A 21,001-nucleotide genomic window follows, 5' to 3' on the forward strand; every position below is an offset into this window, starting at 1 on the left:
GAAGACTTCCGGGGCGCACCAACAGCAGCAGGATCATGTTGCTAATGCTTCCAGCCTGTCTGAAGTATTGAAATTGCAGTGCTGGAGGAGATATGTGAGGACAGGGGAGACTCAGAGAGCCATACCTGACTGGGGTGGGGGGCTGGACTGAAGAGACTCCAAAACCCAGATAAACTCCCTCTAGTCCAGTAAATCATCCGGACAGTCGTCTAAAAAGAGGACATGTCCAGGTAAATCAGTTCCTCTGATAACCCTACCCTTTACTAGAGCCCAGTTTATTATGGGTATAAGAAAATCAGATGGCCTGAATTTGCAAGGTCAGAAAGAGGATAATATGAATCTGACTTCATTTTTTGATGCCGCATTAGATGTTATCACGCACAAAGCTACACTGGTGGGCAACTTTGCACTTGAACTGGACTTAGGGTTACCAGATATCCAGGCATGTCCTCTTTTTAGAGGACTGTCCAGGTGCCTGGATGGACTTTCCCAAAACCCAGCAGTTTATCCGGGGTTTGGGAAAGCCCCGATGGGCTCTGGCCATATTTGGAGGGCCTCTGAGCATGAGCAATTTGGGTAAAATGTTTGAGCTGATAATTGTCTTCCACCCAGAAGTTAAAAGTATGTACATGTACTTGCAGTAAAGGGGAAAAAGACAGGACAAGCAGTAGGCAGAAAGATTTCTACCTACAAGTTGTTGGACCACTTGATTTCTGATGAGTGAAAAACAGGGCTCAAAGAGTATGAGGGTGAGAAAGCTATCAAATGAGTGTGACTTGGCATGTCTGGCTAATACTGTTGTGCTATTCACCTCCTTCTTACTTATGCACTGAATTTTAGTTTTATGCCATTGTTGGCAGTACTTATTTCGGTTACTGTAAACTGTCTTGTTCTTCAAATACTACGTAGCTAAACAAAATAAACCAATAAATGTGCTGCTTCGCGATCGACTGCTACTGTCTGGCTGCCTGCTCGTTTCTCCCGCTGGACTGCTTCTGCCTGGGAGCTGGGTGATCATGCTGCTTGACTGCAGATCCTGTGCCTGAAACGCTGTCTGTTTCAATGACCAGAGCGCTCACTGTTCCAGTGCTTTTCTTATTGCGCTTCTGGCTGGCATGATTCTTCTCCTCACTCTGTGTGCTGCAGGAAACTCTGCAGACTGAATCCATTCCTTTGCACGCAGGTCTGAAAATTTCTCAGAGCTATCTGGCTGTGCAAGCAGGTCAGTGTAATAGTCCTTTTTAATCTTCTCTCCCAAGCCTCAGGTTTGAATCGTGTGCGCTCTGATGCTTGCCTCAACGATGTGCTTGCTAGGCAATGTTGGATCTGTGGCAGAAGTACTGGCCCTCTCACTATTATAAGCACCCCCCCCCCCCTCTGTTTCCTCCCTTCCATATCTACGACAACACCTAAGGTTTCCTTAATGATGCAAGTTTTGTTTTTTAAAAAATTCCTGTTGCACTTCAGACAATGATGCAGTGTGGGGGGATGGGAGAAAGAAAGATGAGGTAGCACACAACGCAGGAGACTTTACGTGGCCTGGTTCTCTACTAGTGTCGCCCACCCACCATGTTATGTGCTCTCCATTGCACCAGTAAAAGCCGGTGCATTTGCGAGGGGATAGCTGTTTCCAGCCTGCAGTGTTTGGCCCCTGGCTGTTGGTGTGGTGAGAAACGCAGGACCATAGTGGCTGTGAGCTCATAGGCCTAGCCTGCTGCAACTGAAGCTAAGTAATTGGAATAAGGATGCTTCCAAAAATTGAACAATAAATATTGCTTATGTAATGGATCAGCACATGCATGCAAGTCTACTGAACTGGGTGCTAAGACATGGTTAAAAGTGCTAGGCCCTTCTACTGTAGATAAGACTGTAGATGAGAAGCTTCTTCAATCCATTTAGCTGGTATAAATTAATGTGGTGGCAGCTAGTAACTCTGTTTTGTACATTACATTTTACATAAATATGAATCGCTAATAGGAGTTCAGTGCGATTTCCAAGTCGAGAGTTGTGCAGGGACAGAAGTCAAACCTGTCCCCGGTAGAATCAAACCTGTCCCTGTCCGTCCCCGCTGGAATCAAATCAAGTTTCAAGTTTTTTAAAAGTTTGTTGTACACGCAATGTCAAGTACTTCAATGTGTATAACAGTTTAAAAATAGAGGACAAAAATAAAACAATTTTATTACAAATAAACATAAGGTATAAACGTACAAATCTAATTACCGATACAAATCCATCCCCACCCGTCTCTGTAAACTTCAGAAGTAGTTATTTCATTTAATTATGCTACTGAATTAAAGGCTCTGGTAGAGACCCATTTACAAATAAGCAAGGACGCTTTAATTAATTTGGAAATATAAATTGAGAAGAATACATATTTTGTAAATGGGCCTCTACCAGAGCCTCTAATGTAAATATAAAATCAAAATACTCAGCCGATGAGGACCTTCAAGCTGTCAGCTGAGGACTTAAGAACATAAGAAATGCCTTCACCGGATCAGACCGAGGTCCATCTAGTCCGGTGCTCCGCACACGCGGCGGCCCATTTAGGTACTCCTTTCTGGAGACCCGACTTTACCGTATCCCTCAATATGATATGCAAGAAGATGTGCATCCAACCTGCGCTTGAACCCCAGTACAGTAGTCTCCGCCACAACCTCCTCCAGGAGTGCATTCCAAGCACCCACCACTCGCTGTGTGAAACAGAACTTCCTGCCATTTGTCCTGAACCTGCTGCCGCTCAGTTTCAGGCTATGACCTCTTGTCCGTGTCACATCCGAGAATGTTAGCAATGCTGCTTCTTGGTCTATTATATCAAATCCTTTTAATATTTTAAAAGTCTTGATATAATAGACCCTCCCTTCCTCTACAGTTGGCCGGGGGTCCCTTTTGCCAAGCTCAGCAGGCAGCAGTAGCGTCCGAGTCACAGATGCTTCCACCTCAGTGGCTCATGGATGCTGCCAGTGACTGCTGCACTTGGTGGAGGGGAGTTCTGGCCATCTCTAGAGGAGGTCCTCTGCTGGTAGTGCTTGGGGATCCCACCAGCCACAGCAAGGGTCAGCAAGTACTTCAACACTGTAGAAATAAAACCAGAAATGCTTTATTTTCTTTTGAACACAATACAAAGACATCTGCTATATACATTTCCCAAAGCTACATATTTTAGTCAACAAATTTCGTTTTTTACCTTTGTTGTCTGGAGACTTATTTTTCCATCAAGTTTGTCCCAGTTTCTTTTTTCTGCTTTTTCGTCTTCTGCAAATTCTTCTGTTGCTGTCCGTTGGTTCCTCCTACCATGGTCCAGCATTTATTCCTTTCTCATCTTCGTCACTGCCCACCAGTCCCATAACCAACATTTCTCCTTCTATCACCCCTCTCCAGCACCATGCCACATCTCTCCCTCCATTCCCTTCATCACTATGTCCAGCATTCATCCCTCTTGCATCCCTTTCAATCTGTTCCCTTTCCACCACATCTTTCTCCATCTCATCTTTCTCTTCCCTATCATCTGTACCTCACTCCCTCCCTATGATCAAAAATTCTCCTCTTTCTTCCATTCCCTGTGTACACCACCTCCCATGTCCCAATGCGCTTCCTCTTTGTTGCAACGTGTGCATGCTCTTTTTCTGCCCTCCCCCACCAGGGTCCACCAGCTGTCACTTTCTCTTCCCAACTACTCTCCTATCCAGTGTCTCTATCCCCCCATCCCTTGTGTCCAACTTCTTTCCCTTTCTGTTCCTTCCCTCCCTAAATCCCATTGTCCACCATCTCTTTCCCTCTTCTGTTTTCAGAGCCATTATTTCTTCTTCCCCCCCAGCATATGCACATGGACTCCCTCTCTCCCCCATCTTTGTAGCATTCTCCCCCTCCTCTCCTTTTTGCAGCATCCTCCGGTTTCCCCCTGGCCTCCCGGTCTCACCTTCAGCTAATTAGGGCAGCCTAGATTCTTTCCTGGGCGGTGTCTCTTCTGAAGGGAACTTTTTCTCTGCCCTTTCTTTTCTGTAGTGCCTCTTTCAGCACCATATCCAGCTTGTCTAACCCCTTTGCACCAGCGATCTTTTTACAGGCTGCTCTAATTACTGTAGCTGAAGAGCAGCACTATTTCCAGCCTCACTTTTTTGAGGGCAGCGGGCGAAGACTTCCTTCCAATGTCAGCTTTGACATAGGGAAAGACTTCCGGATCAGCTACCGGAGGCTTGCTGAGATCGCTGCAAAGAAGACTACAACACAGAGGGAAGTTAAAGATCCATATTAACCAGCTCCCTCCAACCCCGTGGGATCCCCGTGACCTGAGGGGACGTCCCCATGGGATCCCTGCGACCCGAGGGGTGACCCCATGGGATCCCTGCGGGATTCTCGTCATCCCCGTTCCCGTGCAGCTCTCTATTTCCAAGTTCATAAGAAGTTAGCCATCACCAGGAATTACAATCTTACATTAAAAATCAAAATATAAACACATAGATCTGTTCATCTTGAAGGAAGATTTTTTTTTTTTTTTTTGCTTTAGGGTCATCATCTTTACACAAATCACAACTGTGACCACTTGGTATCTGGGGAGGAGGTAAGAGGATTAGGTAGCACGTGGTAGGGAAGGTCCCCCCTATTCCAGGAAGGATATTTTATTCTAGCCCTAGATTTCTGCCAGTCTCATCCTCATGCATTATGGAATCTGCAGCACTGATTTCATTGGCTAGTATCAGGGACCACAAATACCACACTGCTTTGGGATGTAAGTTTAAAACCAGGACTGGCCATAAAATTCCCCTCCTGGAACTTGGTAACTTGGCAGCTCCGTGCTCAGTCTAAAAGTGGGATGGAGCTTATGTGATAAAATTCCTTTTATAAATGTAACATAGTATTTTAATGATTAAAAACTAAAATGACAAGTCATTTCTGAAATGTAGAAGATACTAGTGCTGCCTGATTCAGGGAAAAAAATTTTGATTTGATTCGATTCAGCCTATTGAATCAGTTTTTCGATTTGATTTTCCTGCCCAATTTTTTCAAACATTTTGGTGGGTTTATTTTATAGCCTCTTCACCCCCTTTGTCCCCATTGGCGCTGTGGTGTAAATCAGTGTTTTTCAACCTTTTTACACCTATGGACTGGCAGAAATAAAAGAATTATTCTGTGGACCGGCATCGGTCCGTGGACCAGCGGTTGAAGAACACTGGGCTAAGTTGTGAGCAAGACCCTGCCCATCTCTACCCAATCTCCACCCCAGACCCCCGCCCCCATAATAGTACTAATTGTAACACTATTTTTTTCCATTCATTTTTCAAAGATACACAATATAATCTTATTAATAACACATAATAGTTAACCACAAAATTAAACTACACAAAGCACACTGACAGCAGATGTAAATTCTCAAAATTGACATAATTCAATCACTAAATTCAAAAATAAAATTATTTTCCCCTACCTTTGTTTTCTCCCTCCCTCTATGCTATGCCTTACCTTCTGGCCTGCTCCCGCCTAGCCATTTTATGCCGCCCCGGTATTATCTTCTGGTCAGCTCCCTCTTCCTCACTGATGCAGTGCACAAAGCTATGGGCAGCAGCTCCTTGCGCATCCCGTGCTTCATCTGGAAGCCTTCCCTCTGACGTTGCAACGTCAGAGAGAAGACTTCCGGTTCAGGCGCAGGACGTGTGTAGGAGCCACTGCCTGTGACTTTGTGCACTGAATCAGTGAGGAGCTGGCTCGAAGATAACGCCACATCAATCGCACCGTGGATCGGCGGTTGAAGAACACTGTTTTTGGCCTGATGCACTTGTTGGCCCTGTGGACCGGCAGGAAATTTCTGTGGACCGGCAGCTTTTTGTGTTAACCAACCCTAGCAGACAGGGAAAGCCTAACAAAGTCATCCATTTCCAGATGGATTTACATGGCTATTTCATTTACGTACTTTGAAAGTGCAAATATGCCAGTATGCCGAGGTACAGATCCAAGATGGCCGCGGTCACGGTTTGATGAGCAGCTGCCCGCAAGCCTTATCCTTTGAAACTTTTCTCCCGGCGGTTTTTCATCTTGGTGTATGACAGTTATGCCGAAGAAGAGAGGAAAGGATGTCCCTGGAACCTTGCGGAGCCCTGGAGCAGTCTCCTCAGGCATTCAACAGGGAGAGTTCCCTCATGATCTGGGAAAGAACCCAGCATTTTTCTTCCTCCATAGGAGTCCAGAGAAGTAGGAAATCCTATCAGAGCCCAAGGAGGTCAGTGCAGCCTTGGGCAATATCTCTGAAATGTTTAACAGTTGACCTAATTGGCTTTTGGGGTTATAATGAGATTGTGTGTTTCTACTGTCTGTATCCTGAAAATGGCAAGGAAAAATAAAGTTCAAAAATATATGTCATATTGTATCACATGTGGGTCTTTATCTGCCGTCATCTGTTTATTTTATTGCAGGCTTACTATGGGAAGATTAGGTTCTTACCTTGATAATCTTCTCCACTCTGTAAAACTTTGTAAAAGTATAGAGAGTGGACTGTGTAGCTGCTCTACAAATCTTCTTGGGTGGAACTACCCGAAATTCTGTCCATGAAGAGGCAGTGCCTCTGGTGGAATGCACTTTCTTTTTTTTTTTTCTTTTATTTATTTATAGATTTCAACTATCAATTCAAGATTAACTTGTACCGAAAGTGATTGCAGCAAAAGAAAAACAATACATCTTCCAATTTTATATAAGAACATAAATATTGCTTAATCACTCAAGTCCACAAATAAGATCCATGATGTAGTATAAACGGAATAAGAAGAAATTAATAACTAAGTTACGTGGAACACGGTTAAACTGATATTTAGGCGTCTAATATCAAAGCCCTCATTTCTTTTTCTTCTCCAGGGGGGACATAGAAAGAAGAGCAGTTAGCTGGTGCGGCTCAAAGAAAACATATTTCTGAGAATTATATTTCTGTGGACCGGCAGCTTTTTGTGTTAACCAACCCTAGCAGACAGGGAAAGCCTAACAAAGTCATCCATTTCCAGATGGATTTACATGGCTATTTCATTTACGTACTTTGAAAGTGCAAATATGCCAGTATGCCGAGGTACAGATCCAAGATGGCCGCGATCACGGTTTGATGAGCAGCTGCCCGCAAGCCTTATCCTTTGAAACTTTTCTCCCGGCGGTTTTTCGTCTTGGTGTATGACAGTTATGCCGAAGAAGAGAGGAAAGGGTGTCCCTGGAACCTTGCGGAGCCCTGGAGCAGTATCCTCCGGCAACATTGAAGACTTGCTGAGGCGGATGCAGGGCGCCTTAGGAACGCCGGCAATGCCATTGCCTGAGGCGCTTCCGGGAGATGGAATGGAGGCATCGTTTCGAGCACATGAGATCTTGTTGAGCCCCGATGTGAGAGCTCCTCCTCCCAATCCTCGTGCCGCTAGTTCTCCGGGGATAGAGAGGCAGTCGGAAGTAGGCATGCTCTTTTTTCCCCCCCCCCCCCCCCCAGGTTCCTGGGTACAGCGAGACTACTAACATCGACTCAGGATCTCTGAATGTACACGAGGATGGTACAACATTGGGACTAGTTCCGACCCAGGAGGAATAGAGAGGAGAAAAACCCTTGGTTGGTGAGCCCGACTTTTCAATTTCAGATTTGCAAACTTTTAATATTGTAAAGCCCCAAGAAATGACTTTAGAAGCTTTGCGGGATCTGACTGCCAATTTGGTTAGAACAGTCAATACTAACTACATGTATTTTCAGATTGAGGGAAAAATAAAATCTCAGGAGAAAGAAGTTTTTCAGATAAAACAAGACCTGGATGAAACAAAACTAGATATTCAGAACATTAAAGATCAACTTAAGTCTTCCAAATTACTCCAAGAGACATTAATTAAAGACAATGTTAATTTAAGAAGGAAGATGGAGACATTTGAAAATTTCTCTAGGAGTAATAATCTTAGATTGATTAATTTTCCACGAATATTAACAGTTACCCGAAGAGAAATGTTAAAACGCTATTTGTTGGAGATACTAGAAGTACCGGAAGATTCATTGCCTCCTTTCACTCAGGTCTATTATTTACTGAGTAAAAATCAAGATCACCAGGAAAGGAACCAAGGTCCAATTGATGTTTCTGCTTTACTTGAATTGTCAGATAAAGAAATTGCAACACCTGCAACACTGATTGTGACCTTGGCTATTACATTGGATAAAAACTGGCTTCTGAGATTATTCTTCAAAAATAAAGAGAAAAAGTTTCTTGATTTTAAGATACAAATGTCCCAGATCTGGCAAAAGATACACAGAGGCGTCGAAGAGAGTTTTTATTATTTTATTATTCCCCTCTTGGGGGAACTTTTTATCTCCTTGCAAATGTATAGTACAATATAATTCTCAGAAATATGTTTTCTTTGAGCCACACCAGCTAACTGCTCTTCTTTCTATGTTCCCCCTGGAGAAGAAAAAGAAATGAGGGCTTTGATATTAGACGCCTGAATATCAGTTTAACCGTGTTCCACGTAACTTAGTTATTAATTTCTTCTTATTCCGTTTATACTACATCATGGATCTTATTTGTGGACTTGAGTGATTAAGCAATATTTATGTTCTTATATAAAATTGGAAGATGTATTGTTTTTCTTTTGCTGCAATCACTTTCTGTACAAGTTAATCTTGAATTGATAGTGGAAATCTATAAATAAATAAAAGAAAAAAAAGAAAGAAAGTGCATTCCACCAGAGGCACTGCCTCTTCATGGACAGAATTTCGGGTAGTTCCACCCAAGAAGATTTGTAGAGCAGCTACACAGTCCACTCTCTATACTTTTACAAAGTTTTACAGAGTGGAGAAGATTATCAAGGTAAGAACCTAATCTTCCCATAGTAAGCCTGCAATAAAATAAACAGATGACGGCAGATAAAGACCCACATGTGATACAATATGACATATATTTTTGAACTTTATTTTTCCTTGCCATTTTCAGGGTACAGACAGTAGAAACACACGATCTCATTATAACCCCAAAAGCCCATTAGGTCAACTGTTAAACATTTCAGAGGTATTGCCCAAGGCTGCACTGACCTTGGGCTCTGATAGGATTTCCTACTTCTCCGGACTCCTATGGAGGAAGAAAAATGCTGGGTTCTTTCCCAGATCATGAGGGAACTCTCCCCGTTGAATGCCTGATGGACACGTTCATCTTCCATTACCTCACACTGCTAACAGGGACACATTGTGGTGATCTTCTTAAATATACCCTTTTGCATTATATATCCTTGAAGCAAACAGAGCTCTAAAACATTTCATGGGGTTTTAATACTGTGATTTTGCTTTTGTTTTGTTTCTAAGCAGAAGGGAAGCCTTTGCCTTTTGCACTGGATTCCTGGTTAAATTCCTGGTGTAAAGGGGTCTTTCTGGGAGCCATCAGCATAATGATGGTACTGAAAGCATAGGAGGAGAACAGAGCACCAAGGAAGCAAGTACAGAGAGAGGAGAGAAGAGGTACACTGACTGATAGTGGGATAGCAGCGGAGGAGAATCCATCACAGCACACACTAGAGGTATGATGGAGACTTGAGGGTATGGCTAACTGTTTTGTAAAATTGAGTGTCTCATTACTATTGGAGATAGAGGTTTAATTTATATTCTTAACTTTGGGGTCCTTTTACTAAGGCGCACTAGCCGTTTTAGTTTGTGTTAAACGCTGACGCGTCCTTTTTAGTCTATGGACGCATTAGTGTGTAGCGTGCGCTAAAACGGCTAGCCCGCCTTAGTAAAAGACCCCTTTGTTTCTTATTAACCAGATTTGAATCAAATGAGGATTAAGAAATAAGCTGATTTGTTCAATTAATGCTAACTCTATTTAAGGGAAAACAGCCATTCTCATCTAATATTAGACGAGAGTCGGCGCTCTGTGTCTCTGTATTGTGACTAACAGTCAGTGAAGGTGTAACTGTTTCTCCGTTATCTCATCAGCTATTCTTTTGTAGAGTAGTGGAGTAGTATAATATATCACTTGTCCCATTTAGATTCTGATTGGCCTACCAGCTCGCTGGGCTCCTTTTACTAAGGTGTGCTAGCGGTTTTAGCATGCGCTACACACTAACGCCTCCATAGAGCTTGCATTAGTATTTTTCGTTTAGCGCGTGTTTTGCGCGCGCTAATCTTTAGTGCGCGCTAAAAAACGCTAGTGCACCTTAGTAAAAGGAGCCCTCCATGTCTTTATGGTTAGAGTTGAGCATTACAACTCAGTGTTTCTAACCTCCACCAGCTTTCCTAAACTGTCTGCTGACATACATGATGGGCGATATTACTGAGGTTTGGTTGATTGCCTCTTCTTTAATTTATAAAAGGAGATTTTAATCTTCATATGGATAATCTGTCTTGTAGTTCTGCAGATAATTTTCTTTCAACCTTATGCAGCCTATTTTGGTTGTTAAGAGAAATGCATGTAGCAGGCCCGCATTGCATTTGGTCTTTTTGTTTCTCAGTTCGGTGGATAAATGGGCTGGCTAAAGACCGACCGTCATCCTTACTTTCCTGGCCGGTGGCTCATAAGACTGACTTTAGGTTTTTAATGTCATGTCTCATTTATAATTAATATCTTTTTATAGTCATGTTGCAGAGATACTGTAAGATAGATCAAAAGGGTTTTATTTCTGTGGTTAGAAATTTCTTACAGAGGATGCAGCTGAGTATCGGATGAATTCCTGGAACAGGGAGACTAATAATATACTTCCTTGCATTGCATCAACGAAAATTGTCAATAGATGTTCCACTAAAACTGCGGTAGGATCTTCAGAGGACCTGTGCTCTTCCAAAAGAGCAGGCAGGTCACCTGAGACAATTTACACAAGCTGTTTTGAGAAACCTCTTTTCATGGGCTGGCAAATCTTTATATTTGGAATCTACCCTAAGGGCTAAGAAATATTTGTTTGTTTGTTTGGGTTTTTTTTGCTACTTAGAATAGGGGCATAGTTAACATCATGGACTTCTTTTAAGATGTGTTATTTTATCACTAACTTGTGCTGTTTCATCACAGGTCCTGTTTTATGTAATGAGACCTAGGGGTTGATATTCAAAAAATTTTAACTATGCAGGAAAGCTCCTCCCTAGTTAAACCCTGCTAAGCTGGCTGGTGGTTGCCAATATTCTGTGCCATTTAACTGGATAGTGCCGCTGAATATCTCTGCTAACTGGTCTGTCACCAACTGGCTAGGTTAGGGGTGGTCTGGGGCGGGGCTTAGGCAAAGCCTGCACTTAGACAATTAGCTGATATATTCAGTTCATTAACTAGATGAGTGAGGACATAAAGTTAAGACAGGCTGACCTCCTTGGGCTCTGACAGGCTTTCCTACTTCTCTGGACTCCTGTGGAGGAAGAAAAATGCTGGGTTCTTTCCCAAATCATGAGGGGACTCTCCCTGTTGAATGCCTGACGGACAAGTTCATCTTCCATTACCTCACACTGCTAACAGGGACACATTGTGGTGATTTTCCTAAATATACCCTTTTGTATTGTATACCCATGAAGCAAACAGAGCCCTAAGCTATCTTATCACAGGGCAGTCAGAGACACCTGCCTGCAAGCTGCTATAGCTCAATAAGTAAAAGCCTTGTGCTCCTCTTCTAGAGGTCATGGGTTCAGCTTCCCCAGCACATATTTGAATTGTGGCATTCTACCTTTCAGGTGCACCTTGATGATCTCAAAATGAGGTCACCATTGTGCAGTTGCAAACCTCCATTTGCAATGAAGTAGAAGCCATGCTAAGGTCGGTATCTGTTTTTAACCTTTTGCAAATGAAGTTATGTATGCAATCTATATATTTTTGTCATGTGCCTTATCTTGCTGAATCCACCTGTTTCAAGAATGACCTCATTGGAACAATTTTTAGTGAGAAAAAAGGGTAGCTTTTTAGCAAGAAATATAAAGTTCTTTTTTTCATGTGCTGTGCTTCAGTTAATGGATCTTTTCCTCTAATTAGCAAATACCATCACTGTTTGCCCAGAAAAATAGAAGGTTTTGCATGCAATATCTTTGTATTGATGTGTATTGTTTATGTGGTGGCTTATTAAAGGTATTTTGAGCTTAATAAAGCAAAAATAAAAACCCAGTGAGCTATTTAGCAGATCGCATTAAGCATGTCCAAACTGTGCCCAAGTTCCATCCTTAGAACTCAGGTCTATCTGAAGCCTAAACTATGCTCAAAAGTAGACTTCCTTACATTGCCTATAAAACCTAGTTTTACAATTGCTATGCAGCTTGCTAACTCACTCTGTAGCACACTGGTTAAATCTACAGTCTTCTACCCTAATGTTGCTGGTTCGAATCCCAGACACTCTGTCTGATGGAAGAGAAATACTGTATTTTTTGTTCCATAAGACGCACCTACCTTTAGAGAAAGAAAAAAAATTCTGAACCAAATGGTGTGCTCTGTACCCTGTCCCCCCTCTGGTGGTAGGCCAGGACAAGGTATAGGGCACATCTAGTGGTGGGCATGTCTAATGGTAGGCAGCCCCAAGCATCTTATGGAGTGAAAAATACAGTATTTCTCTTCCTGTCAATAGATGCAAATTCAATAACCCCAAACCACCTTTGTACCAAGGAGAGGCTGTGTGTGACATTTTATAATACATTCAAGTCTAAAGAAGACCAGTTATTCCACCTTATGTTTTTAGCAATGAATTGAAAGAAAGTAGCATCTCAACTTCACGCTTTCTTCAATCAAATGGGAGGTTTAAAACCCTTTCCATCTAGGTTTCAGGTCTCCTTTCAGTACTAAGCCAGTTCTTTTGGCCTTGTTGTTAGATGTTTAGTATCATTCATTGAGGTGGCTTTCCATTGTTGGTATTACTGGATTTGTCCAATTCCTTTGACACTGTTCTTTTTGAGAAGTTTGGATTAATATTTTTTTAAGGTGTGGTCTTCCAATGGTTCTACTCTGTTCTAACTAATAAAACTCAAAGTGAGAATAGTTCACTCTTTTACTCTGCAACTTCTAACTTAAGGTATCTTTCAGGGATCTTTATTGTCATTTATTTAATATCCAGCTACTGGGAAAGATCCTTAGGAGTTTTGATCTAACACAAAATCTATATGCAGATGATATACAAATATTTTTTCCTGTATAGGCCAATCATTTATACAGAAATGGTTTTAATTTTTGGTAGCAATGAATATATGAAACTCAAGAATAAGTTAAAATTAAATAATGTTAAATGATGACAAAATTGAGGTCTCATGAATAGAGCAGAAGAGTACATAGAAGTTAGAATATTTTCTCATGACTAGTGGTATTTTATGACTCCAAATAATCCAGGACAGAAATTTGGGAATCAGTCATAATTTGACTTTCAAGTTCAACCTCAATTCTTTATCCTTTAGAGACAAATATGCCTGTTCAATGCATTAATATTTAATATAATTATGTGGTTATCTTTCTTCTTTGTAGGTCATTCCAGTCTGAAATATCGCACACTACAGCAATGAGTGGAAAGTCTCTTCTTTTAAAAGTGATTCTTTTGGGTGATGGTGGAGTCGGGAAAAGCTCCCTCATGAATCGTTATGTCACCAACAAGTTTGACTCGCAAGCCTTCCATACAATAGGAGTAGAATTTTTAAACCGAGACTTGGAGGTGGATGGACGTTTTGTTACCCTTCAGATCTGGGATACTGCTGGTCAAGAAAGATTTAAGAGTCTACGAACTCCATTTTATAGAGGGGCAGACTGCTGCCTGCTTACCTTTAGTGTGGATGATCGCCAAAGCTTTGAGAACCTTGGCAACTGGCAAAAAGAGTTTATTTACTATGCAGATGTAAAAGACCCACACAGTTTCCCTTTTGTGGTGCTTGGTAATAAAGTAGACATAAGTGAGAGACAAGTGACCACAGAGGAAGCAGAGACCTGGTGCGTAGAAAATGGAAATTATCCTTATCTTGAAACAAGTGCAAAGGATGATACAAATGTAGATGTGGCCTTTGAGCAAGCTGTACGGCAGGTTCTGGCTGTCGAGGAGCAGCTAGAACATTCTATGCTGGGGCATACTATAGATCTGCATAGCAGTCACAAATCAGGATCTTCATGCTGCTAAGAGGATAGTGCTACAACCTCTATATGGTACAGCGCTAGTGGATTTTAGTTTTCCATCTTAGAGTGCTTCTAGGAGTAATACAGCAGGATTGTGGACTGTAGCAGTTAAGGTTTCTCGGTATTATGTAGACAACACTTTGAAACTTAAAGTTGGGGAGAAACAGATGACGGACAGAACTGATGCATTTTAGTGGGGCTCATACACCTTTTTATGGTGGAAGAAAGAAAGGGATGGGAAGATCTTACAGTTTACAGTATAAATGTGGTACCAATAATGAAATTCAGCTTGATGAGAGTAATGCAACAGTTTGTTCTTAAATTTTGAAATAGCATTCTAATCAAATTAATTTGTTAGTATAATATGTGACCATAGTAGTGTACAATAGCAAATTTTCAAAAGCATAGCACTTTAATTGAGTAATAACACATGATGTGACATGTTCTTCTAATGAGATATATGATCCCTGTCTGGCTTCTTTGAGTTTTCATCACTGTCCTGTGTTGTATTATACTTGCATTTTCAGTATTTGATAAATTCTATCAAACTTTTTATAATACCTACATGCATGCCGTCGACAAATATAATCAGATAAGATGCTGAAGATGATATTTAAATTGATTGATTACTAATGCCACTGTTAAAAAAAAAATGCTAAATCTACATAGGAAAAAGTGCTATTGCATTTAAAGTACGGTATATCTTTGCATGCTACTGTTAAGCTAAAGCACATGCCATACAAAATTTACATATGCGTTGCTTTTCAAAGGACTTTAAACCAAACCTGGCCCCTTTTAAAACTTACTAGAACTGTGTCTAAGGATTCTAGTTTCAATAGGCTTCTGAGTTTAGGTTCTTAAAAGTGATTGGCTACTGGGACAGACTTATAAAGAAAGAAACTTTAGGTGTTAAGCACTAATTTTAAGCAGTAGGAACCTACCTTAGGAGTCTATGGGTGCATATTTTAGAAGTGCTAGTCAAGTTTTAGACATCCTTAAACTGGCTTTTAGATGTCCTTAGTGCACGGATGTACAAGTGCTGATTTTGCAATGCCAGGTTATGGTTGTCCAAACCTGCCGAACATCCATATGGCAAGGGAGCGTGTTCTGGGCATGCTTTGGATGGGACAAGGGAATGACTGAAACTTGGATGTCCATAGTCCAGCCATTCCGCACTTCAGAAGGATGTTGGTATTTAGACCTGCTGTCTGGAATGTGTAGGCCGCGGGAATTGGGCTCAGATTGAGTGGTGGGAATTGGATGGAAGAGTATCACCAACATAACACTCGCTTTGTGTCCTTTGTGAAAATGAACCTAGTGAAAAAACTGGGCAATGTCTCAGTTCCAGAAACAATGGACATGCATGGTACTAAAATGGTTAATATAAATGTTCATGTCCCAGCACATAAACATTTTTGTGGCCATTTTACAATATGTCATTCATGACACCATCCAAGTTCCAGTTTTGCTACATCCCAGGATTAGATGTTCTAATTGTAATAATGGCTCTTTGTGCTGGCACCATCAGCGATTCACAGACTTTGATTAGGGTTTTTTTTTCCCAGATTGGGGGACCTTTCTAACATGCCATACTATGGATATGTGGGACAAGATAATGTGATTATGGATGATTTTTATGGGTGGATTAAGTATGATGAATTGTTGAGGATAATGGATAGATACCCACACCAAGTACCAATAAAAGGAGGATACACAGAGTTTGTTGCCAAAAGGCTTTTTATTACAAGCAATTGTTATGCATCAGAATGGTACACCTTTGAGAATTCAATACAGAGAATGCCAGCTTTACACAGAAGGATAAACAAGTACATATGGTGGAATAACCCACCTGGAGTATTTGAACACATGCCCAGAGAATTCATTGGGTATGATATTAATTATTAAGGGAAAAAAAGGAAAGAAAATTATCAGGTCGGGGGGTTCAAGGGGGGCGGAGCCCCCCTTGTATATCACTTTCCCCAAGGGTCACTTAGCAGGGAGTTAGTTAAAATTGGGGGCTCATGCCAGAGAAGTAGTAAGTTTGCTTTAGTTGTAGTTTTTCTGGAGTATTGCCAGATATACCTTGTGTTGCTAAGACCCAGCCATTCCAGGTAACATTTAAATCAGTTGTGTCAACCCATAGCTTTTTAGTAAGGTAATTAGGAAAGATAGCCCCGACTTTGGATTCAGAAGGAGGTACTTCCACAAGAAGGAAATTAGGTTTAGGCCTAAACATCCTTCTCGAGTATTGGTTTGATCTGTGTGTTCTTGCAGTGGTTCTATTGCAGTGGCTTAACTTGAGAGTTCAAGTTTTTAGATCCTAAATTTAGGTGAACTTTAGCTGAAAATAGGTTTCTATTTTAGGAGCTCATATGTTTAAATATTGGCCTCTTAATTCTTTGATGCCAAATGCATTACATGTAATACATCTTAGGAATATTCTAGATTGATTGTCACAGAAAGAGTACATTGGAAATTTTTGTCAACCTTTTCTGGTACTTGTTCTGCTGCTTGTGTTATGAATTCAGTTATTGAGTGTGAGGTAACGTTTTTTCTTCTTACATTTTAAAGGCTTAATGGAAACAAGATGAGCTCTTAGTAGGTGATGGCATCTTGGAAGTGAATTTATGATAAGCATCACTAACATATTGTGACTTAGGAGGTGAAGGACCTCTAGCTTGCTCGTGTTGCCAGACTGCATGGTGATTTGGCTCACAGCTTATAATGTTTAAGGCCTCCTAGCGGCCTACCTTTTTATACAAGTCCACTCACATTAAGCTTTCTGCTTCTGAGGAATTTTCATGAAGTGTTGTGTTGTTGATGTTAACAGCACTAGAATTTTTTTTGTTTGATGGATCTGGGCCCCCAAATAACAGCTGGTGAGTGAATGAAATGAACAGTCAAGCTTATTTTGGAAGATTGGAATATCTTCTCCATAAATAAATAAAATATCTGTCTCGTTTCTAAATTTCAAGTTCACTTCCTCCTTACCATTGTCTATCAGTCTCCCTGAAGCTGCCATTTTTTCTTCTTTTTCATGCTATCCCACCCCCATCTTTGTCGCTTTGTGCTTACTTATCCCTCCTTCCACTTTCATGTCCTACCTCTTGAACTTGCCCCCCTTCTCAGATTGCATTCATTTGCCTTTGTCCATCATTGTTCCTTCCTGTGTTTCACTCCCCTGCCTACATACCTCTTTAATGCTTCATTTCATTGCAGAAAGGCCAAGGATAGCTAACTATAAGAATGCTATAAGAGTTGGGAAGTGGTACATAGAACCAGAGAAGGCTCCAGTGCTTTCGTTCCCCAGCTACATCTGGTAGCAAACCAAGAGGACATGGAAAGAATTCAAATAGAATGTCGTAGATGGATCATAACTTGTGGAGACTCAAGAATGAAGGGAGAGCATGCTTCCTCTCTAAGAAAAATCTAGCTCCTTAATAGATATTTAATTGTCCTGGAAATGTCTTAATATATTACAACTACTAGCTTTCTAATTATCTCGGGCTTTTCCGAACAGGTGCATCTTCCTAATGACTTGTTAGCAGAATTCAATGATGGAGGAGATTTGAAGGCTATTCATCTTGCCTATACCATTTATAATACTATAAGGCATTTTATTGAAACACATGACAACCTTCAAAAGGCCCAGGCAGATAAAAATAAAATGAAAAGATTGATGCTTTGTGTGGATATCTAATGAGCAAGGATGTATAGCCCCAGGAAAAATGTAGGATTTCTTTTTCTGTCCTCACTTAAGTTGGATAGAGTGGTTTGCATGTAAAGCTGTTACTGTCAAATGTATTTATATAGAAAAGGGAATTGGAAAAATCATTGACATGATTAGTCAAGTAGGTCAAGTGACTTATGATACAACATCATCACATGTAACCCTCAGACAAAACAACTTTAATTTGAAAGCAAATGCAATGTATTTACACTGGTTAAAACCTTTGTATTGGATTAAAATGTAATTAAATGAGTAATAAATGTGCTTCTTACTGTGTTTTTTTTTTCTGTATTGGTCATTTCTGCTGAGGGTTTTATAGACCTGTCATTCGTATGAAGTGAACCTGTAACTGGGAGCAAGCGGTGAAAAATGCCATGAAGACTTAAACATAGTGCTCAAGCCCTGAAACTTTCATTTCTGCCATTTTCACATTTTGCCCACTGAGAAACTGGACTATTTGCAGATAAGTGTCTGGTTATTTTGTTTATTTGTTATATTTGATTTGAAGAATTGATTTGATTTAAAGAATAGAATTAGTAATGGAGTTTTTTTGCACCAAAAGACATATGAGAAGAGACTTGAACAACTGAATATGTATATCTTAGAGGAAAGGAGGGACATAGGAGATCTGATACAGACATTTGAATACTTGAAAGACATTAAGATAGAAACACATTTTTTTCAGAAATGGGGACAAGATTCAACTAGAGGGCATGAACTAGAGCAGGGGTGTCCAACCTTTTGGCTTCCCTGGGCTGCATTGGCCCCAAAATTTTTTCTGGGGCCACACAAACAAGCAAATGCTGCAGCAAGACAGAGGAGGGAGCTGTCAAGACGGTAAACACCCGGGGGCAGCAGAGGAAAACACTGCATCGCCCTCGACCGGGGCCGCACAAAATACTTCATGGGGCCGCAGGTTGGACACCCCTGAACTAGAGGTTGCAGGGTGGTAGACTTAGGGCTCCTTTTACTAAGGTGCGCTAGCGTTTTTAGCGCATGCAGCAGATTAGCTCAATGCTGGCGTAAGCGTCTAGTGCGCGGAGCATTGTAGCGCGCGCTATTCCACGCATTAATGCCCTAACGCAGCTTAGTAAAAGGAGCCCTTAGGCGTAACCCCCCCAAAACAGTTATTAAAACTTAGGGTTCCTTTTACAAAGGTGCGCTAGCGTTTTTAGCGCACGCACCGGATTAGCACGCGCTACCCAAAAAACTACTGCCTGGTCAAGAGGAAGCGGTAGTGGTTAGCACGCGCAGCATTTTAGTGCGCACTAAGCTTGCTAGCGTGCCTTTGTAAAAAGAGCCCTTAGTGCATGCTAATGGACATTAGTTCGTGTTAAGTACTGCACATCCTATTTTATACCAATGGGCTATGTGACAGCATACGCTAATGTCTGTTAACACATTACATTACATTAGTGACTTCTATTCCGCAGTTCTAGGCGGATTCCAAAAGAAGATAACTGGACATTTCCAGGAAAATTACAAATTAGGGTGCTGTTTACATGGTTGAGACTTTGAAGGGAAATTTACAAGAGTGGGGATAGACATGGAGATGTGTTATGAATTCTTGATAAATTTTTTGAACAACAGGGTTTTGATTTCTTTTTCAAAATGATTTGAAGTCGGTCGTTGTTGTCAGCATGTTGAATATGGGGTGATCAAGTTTCGCTGCTTGCGTTGCTAGTAGGTTGTCATACATGCTGAGCTTTAGTAAAAGGGCCCCAACCTTAAAGGGACAGCTATCTGCTCCGTTTAGCAGGTACAGCCCCTCAAAAACAAAATCATGAGGATAGTAGCTTTCACTGCACAGAGGGTAGTGCCCTGGCAGCTCTATTTGACAGACTGGACGGACCATATCACTTTTTGTCTGCGGCTATCCACTGCGTTATTTCACTATGCTATGAAAAATTATTTTTTTTAAATGTCTCTATCTGTTTCATTGTATCGTATCACTATCCAAAAATCCTCACACAAACTAGGGCTATATCAGATATTTGTATTTGGTTCAATTTGGCCCTGAATATGTTATTTGTATTTGTCCGAATAATGATTTAACTTTGAATACGAATAATCCAGGGCTCTTAATGCGCTAAATTCTACTGAAATAAATGCTTGATCTCTGATTTCATTTTGCTTATTTTATCTTATGTTAAAGCTCAAAGCCCATTATTTATATTTGACCAAATCATATTTTCCGTTATTCATATTTGGCCTAATAATAAAACATCCTATTCAGTACATTGTAAGATTTTATCACAATTTTTTTTCTAGAGAGATTCTTACTTTTTTTTTTTTTCAAATTACAACCCAAAAATCCCAACTGAATTATAGCTGTGAAATTTTTTCATAGACATCTACTAGTATCGCTTTTTGAACCGGTTGCGAATCATGGAAGAAATCTCATGTGACATGGCGTCGTCCATCGAAGAACCCCAAGAGGTACACACCTAACCATTCCTTCCCATGTGCCTGTTATTCAGCAACTGTATACGTTTCGGGACTCGGGGTACCTTCCTCAGGGATCTCTCTTATAAAGATAATTTACCCCCTCTTTTACCAAGGTGTGCTAATCGCTAACGTGTCCATAGACTAACATGCACGCGTTAGCGTTTAGCGTGTGCTTAATCGATTAGCGCACCTTAGTAAAACAGGGCCTTGGACTGACTTTCAATAAAATGTGCAATGAAATTTTCTGGCTCACTGTTGCAATGAGCTTCACTGAGTTTGATCCTTGGCAGGTACCCTGAGTACCAAAACGCAGGCAGCGTAGAGTCGCTGAATGTTTTTTTGTTACTGACAAAGTCCCCTACTGGAACCTCTCGACCTTCCCACTTTGTTTTATTTGATTGCTTCCGTGGGGATTTCCTGCCGCTTCTAGTGGTGCTGCTACTTCTAACTGAAACGGGGTATCAGTCTAACTTAGGGCCCCTTTTATCAAGCCGGGGCGGCAAGTCTGCCGCGGCAGCTGCCCTGAAGCCCATAGGAATTGCATTTGCTGCCACAAACTCGCTAACTGCAGCTTTGTAAAAGGGGCCCTAAAGATCTGATATTTCATAAGCGCAAATTAAATGGCTTTTTCTCTTTGCCTTGCATTGGAAAATATGTGGCGATAGGAAAAGAAATACTGGAGCTGTTTTCATTTTCAAACATTTTATTTTGTTTTCATATACACGTAACCATAATAAGAGACGCTCCACCTTTCAGTAATTATTTAGTTATTACAGAAGGGAAAAAAATTAAGTAG

At 41.1% G+C, this 21,001-nt stretch overlaps 1 protein-coding gene across 3 annotated transcripts; it reads left to right on the plus strand.

The window, feature by feature from the left end:
* Nucleotides 1–788: 788 nt before the first annotated feature.
* RAB9B (RAB9B, member RAS oncogene family) lies at nucleotides 789–18,033 on the plus strand. Of its 3 annotated transcripts, none has more exons than XM_033947182.1 (3): nucleotides 795–1,222; nucleotides 9,290–9,501; nucleotides 13,392–18,033. In XM_033947182.1, the coding sequence occupies exon 3, from the start codon at nucleotides 13,426–13,428 to the stop codon at nucleotides 14,029–14,031; it is 606 nt and encodes a 201-aa protein (XP_033803073.1). In that variant the 5' UTR covers nucleotides 795–1,222; nucleotides 9,290–9,501; nucleotides 13,392–13,425; the 3' UTR covers nucleotides 14,032–18,033. The 3 variants fall into 3 exon arrangements, with proteins under 3 accessions (XP_033803074.1, XP_033803073.1, XP_033803072.1); XM_033947181.1 differs by having other exon boundaries at nucleotides 9,293–9,501; XM_033947183.1 differs by lacking the exon at nucleotides 9,290–9,501 and having other exon boundaries at nucleotides 789–1,222.
* The last annotated feature ends 2,968 nt before the right edge of the window (nucleotides 18,034–21,001 follow it).

The sequence above is a fragment of the Geotrypetes seraphini genome, chromosome 5 (assembly GCF_902459505.1).
Source record: "Geotrypetes seraphini chromosome 5, aGeoSer1.1, whole genome shotgun sequence".
Lineage (NCBI taxonomy): Eukaryota > Metazoa > Chordata > Amphibia > Gymnophiona > Dermophiidae > Geotrypetes > Geotrypetes seraphini.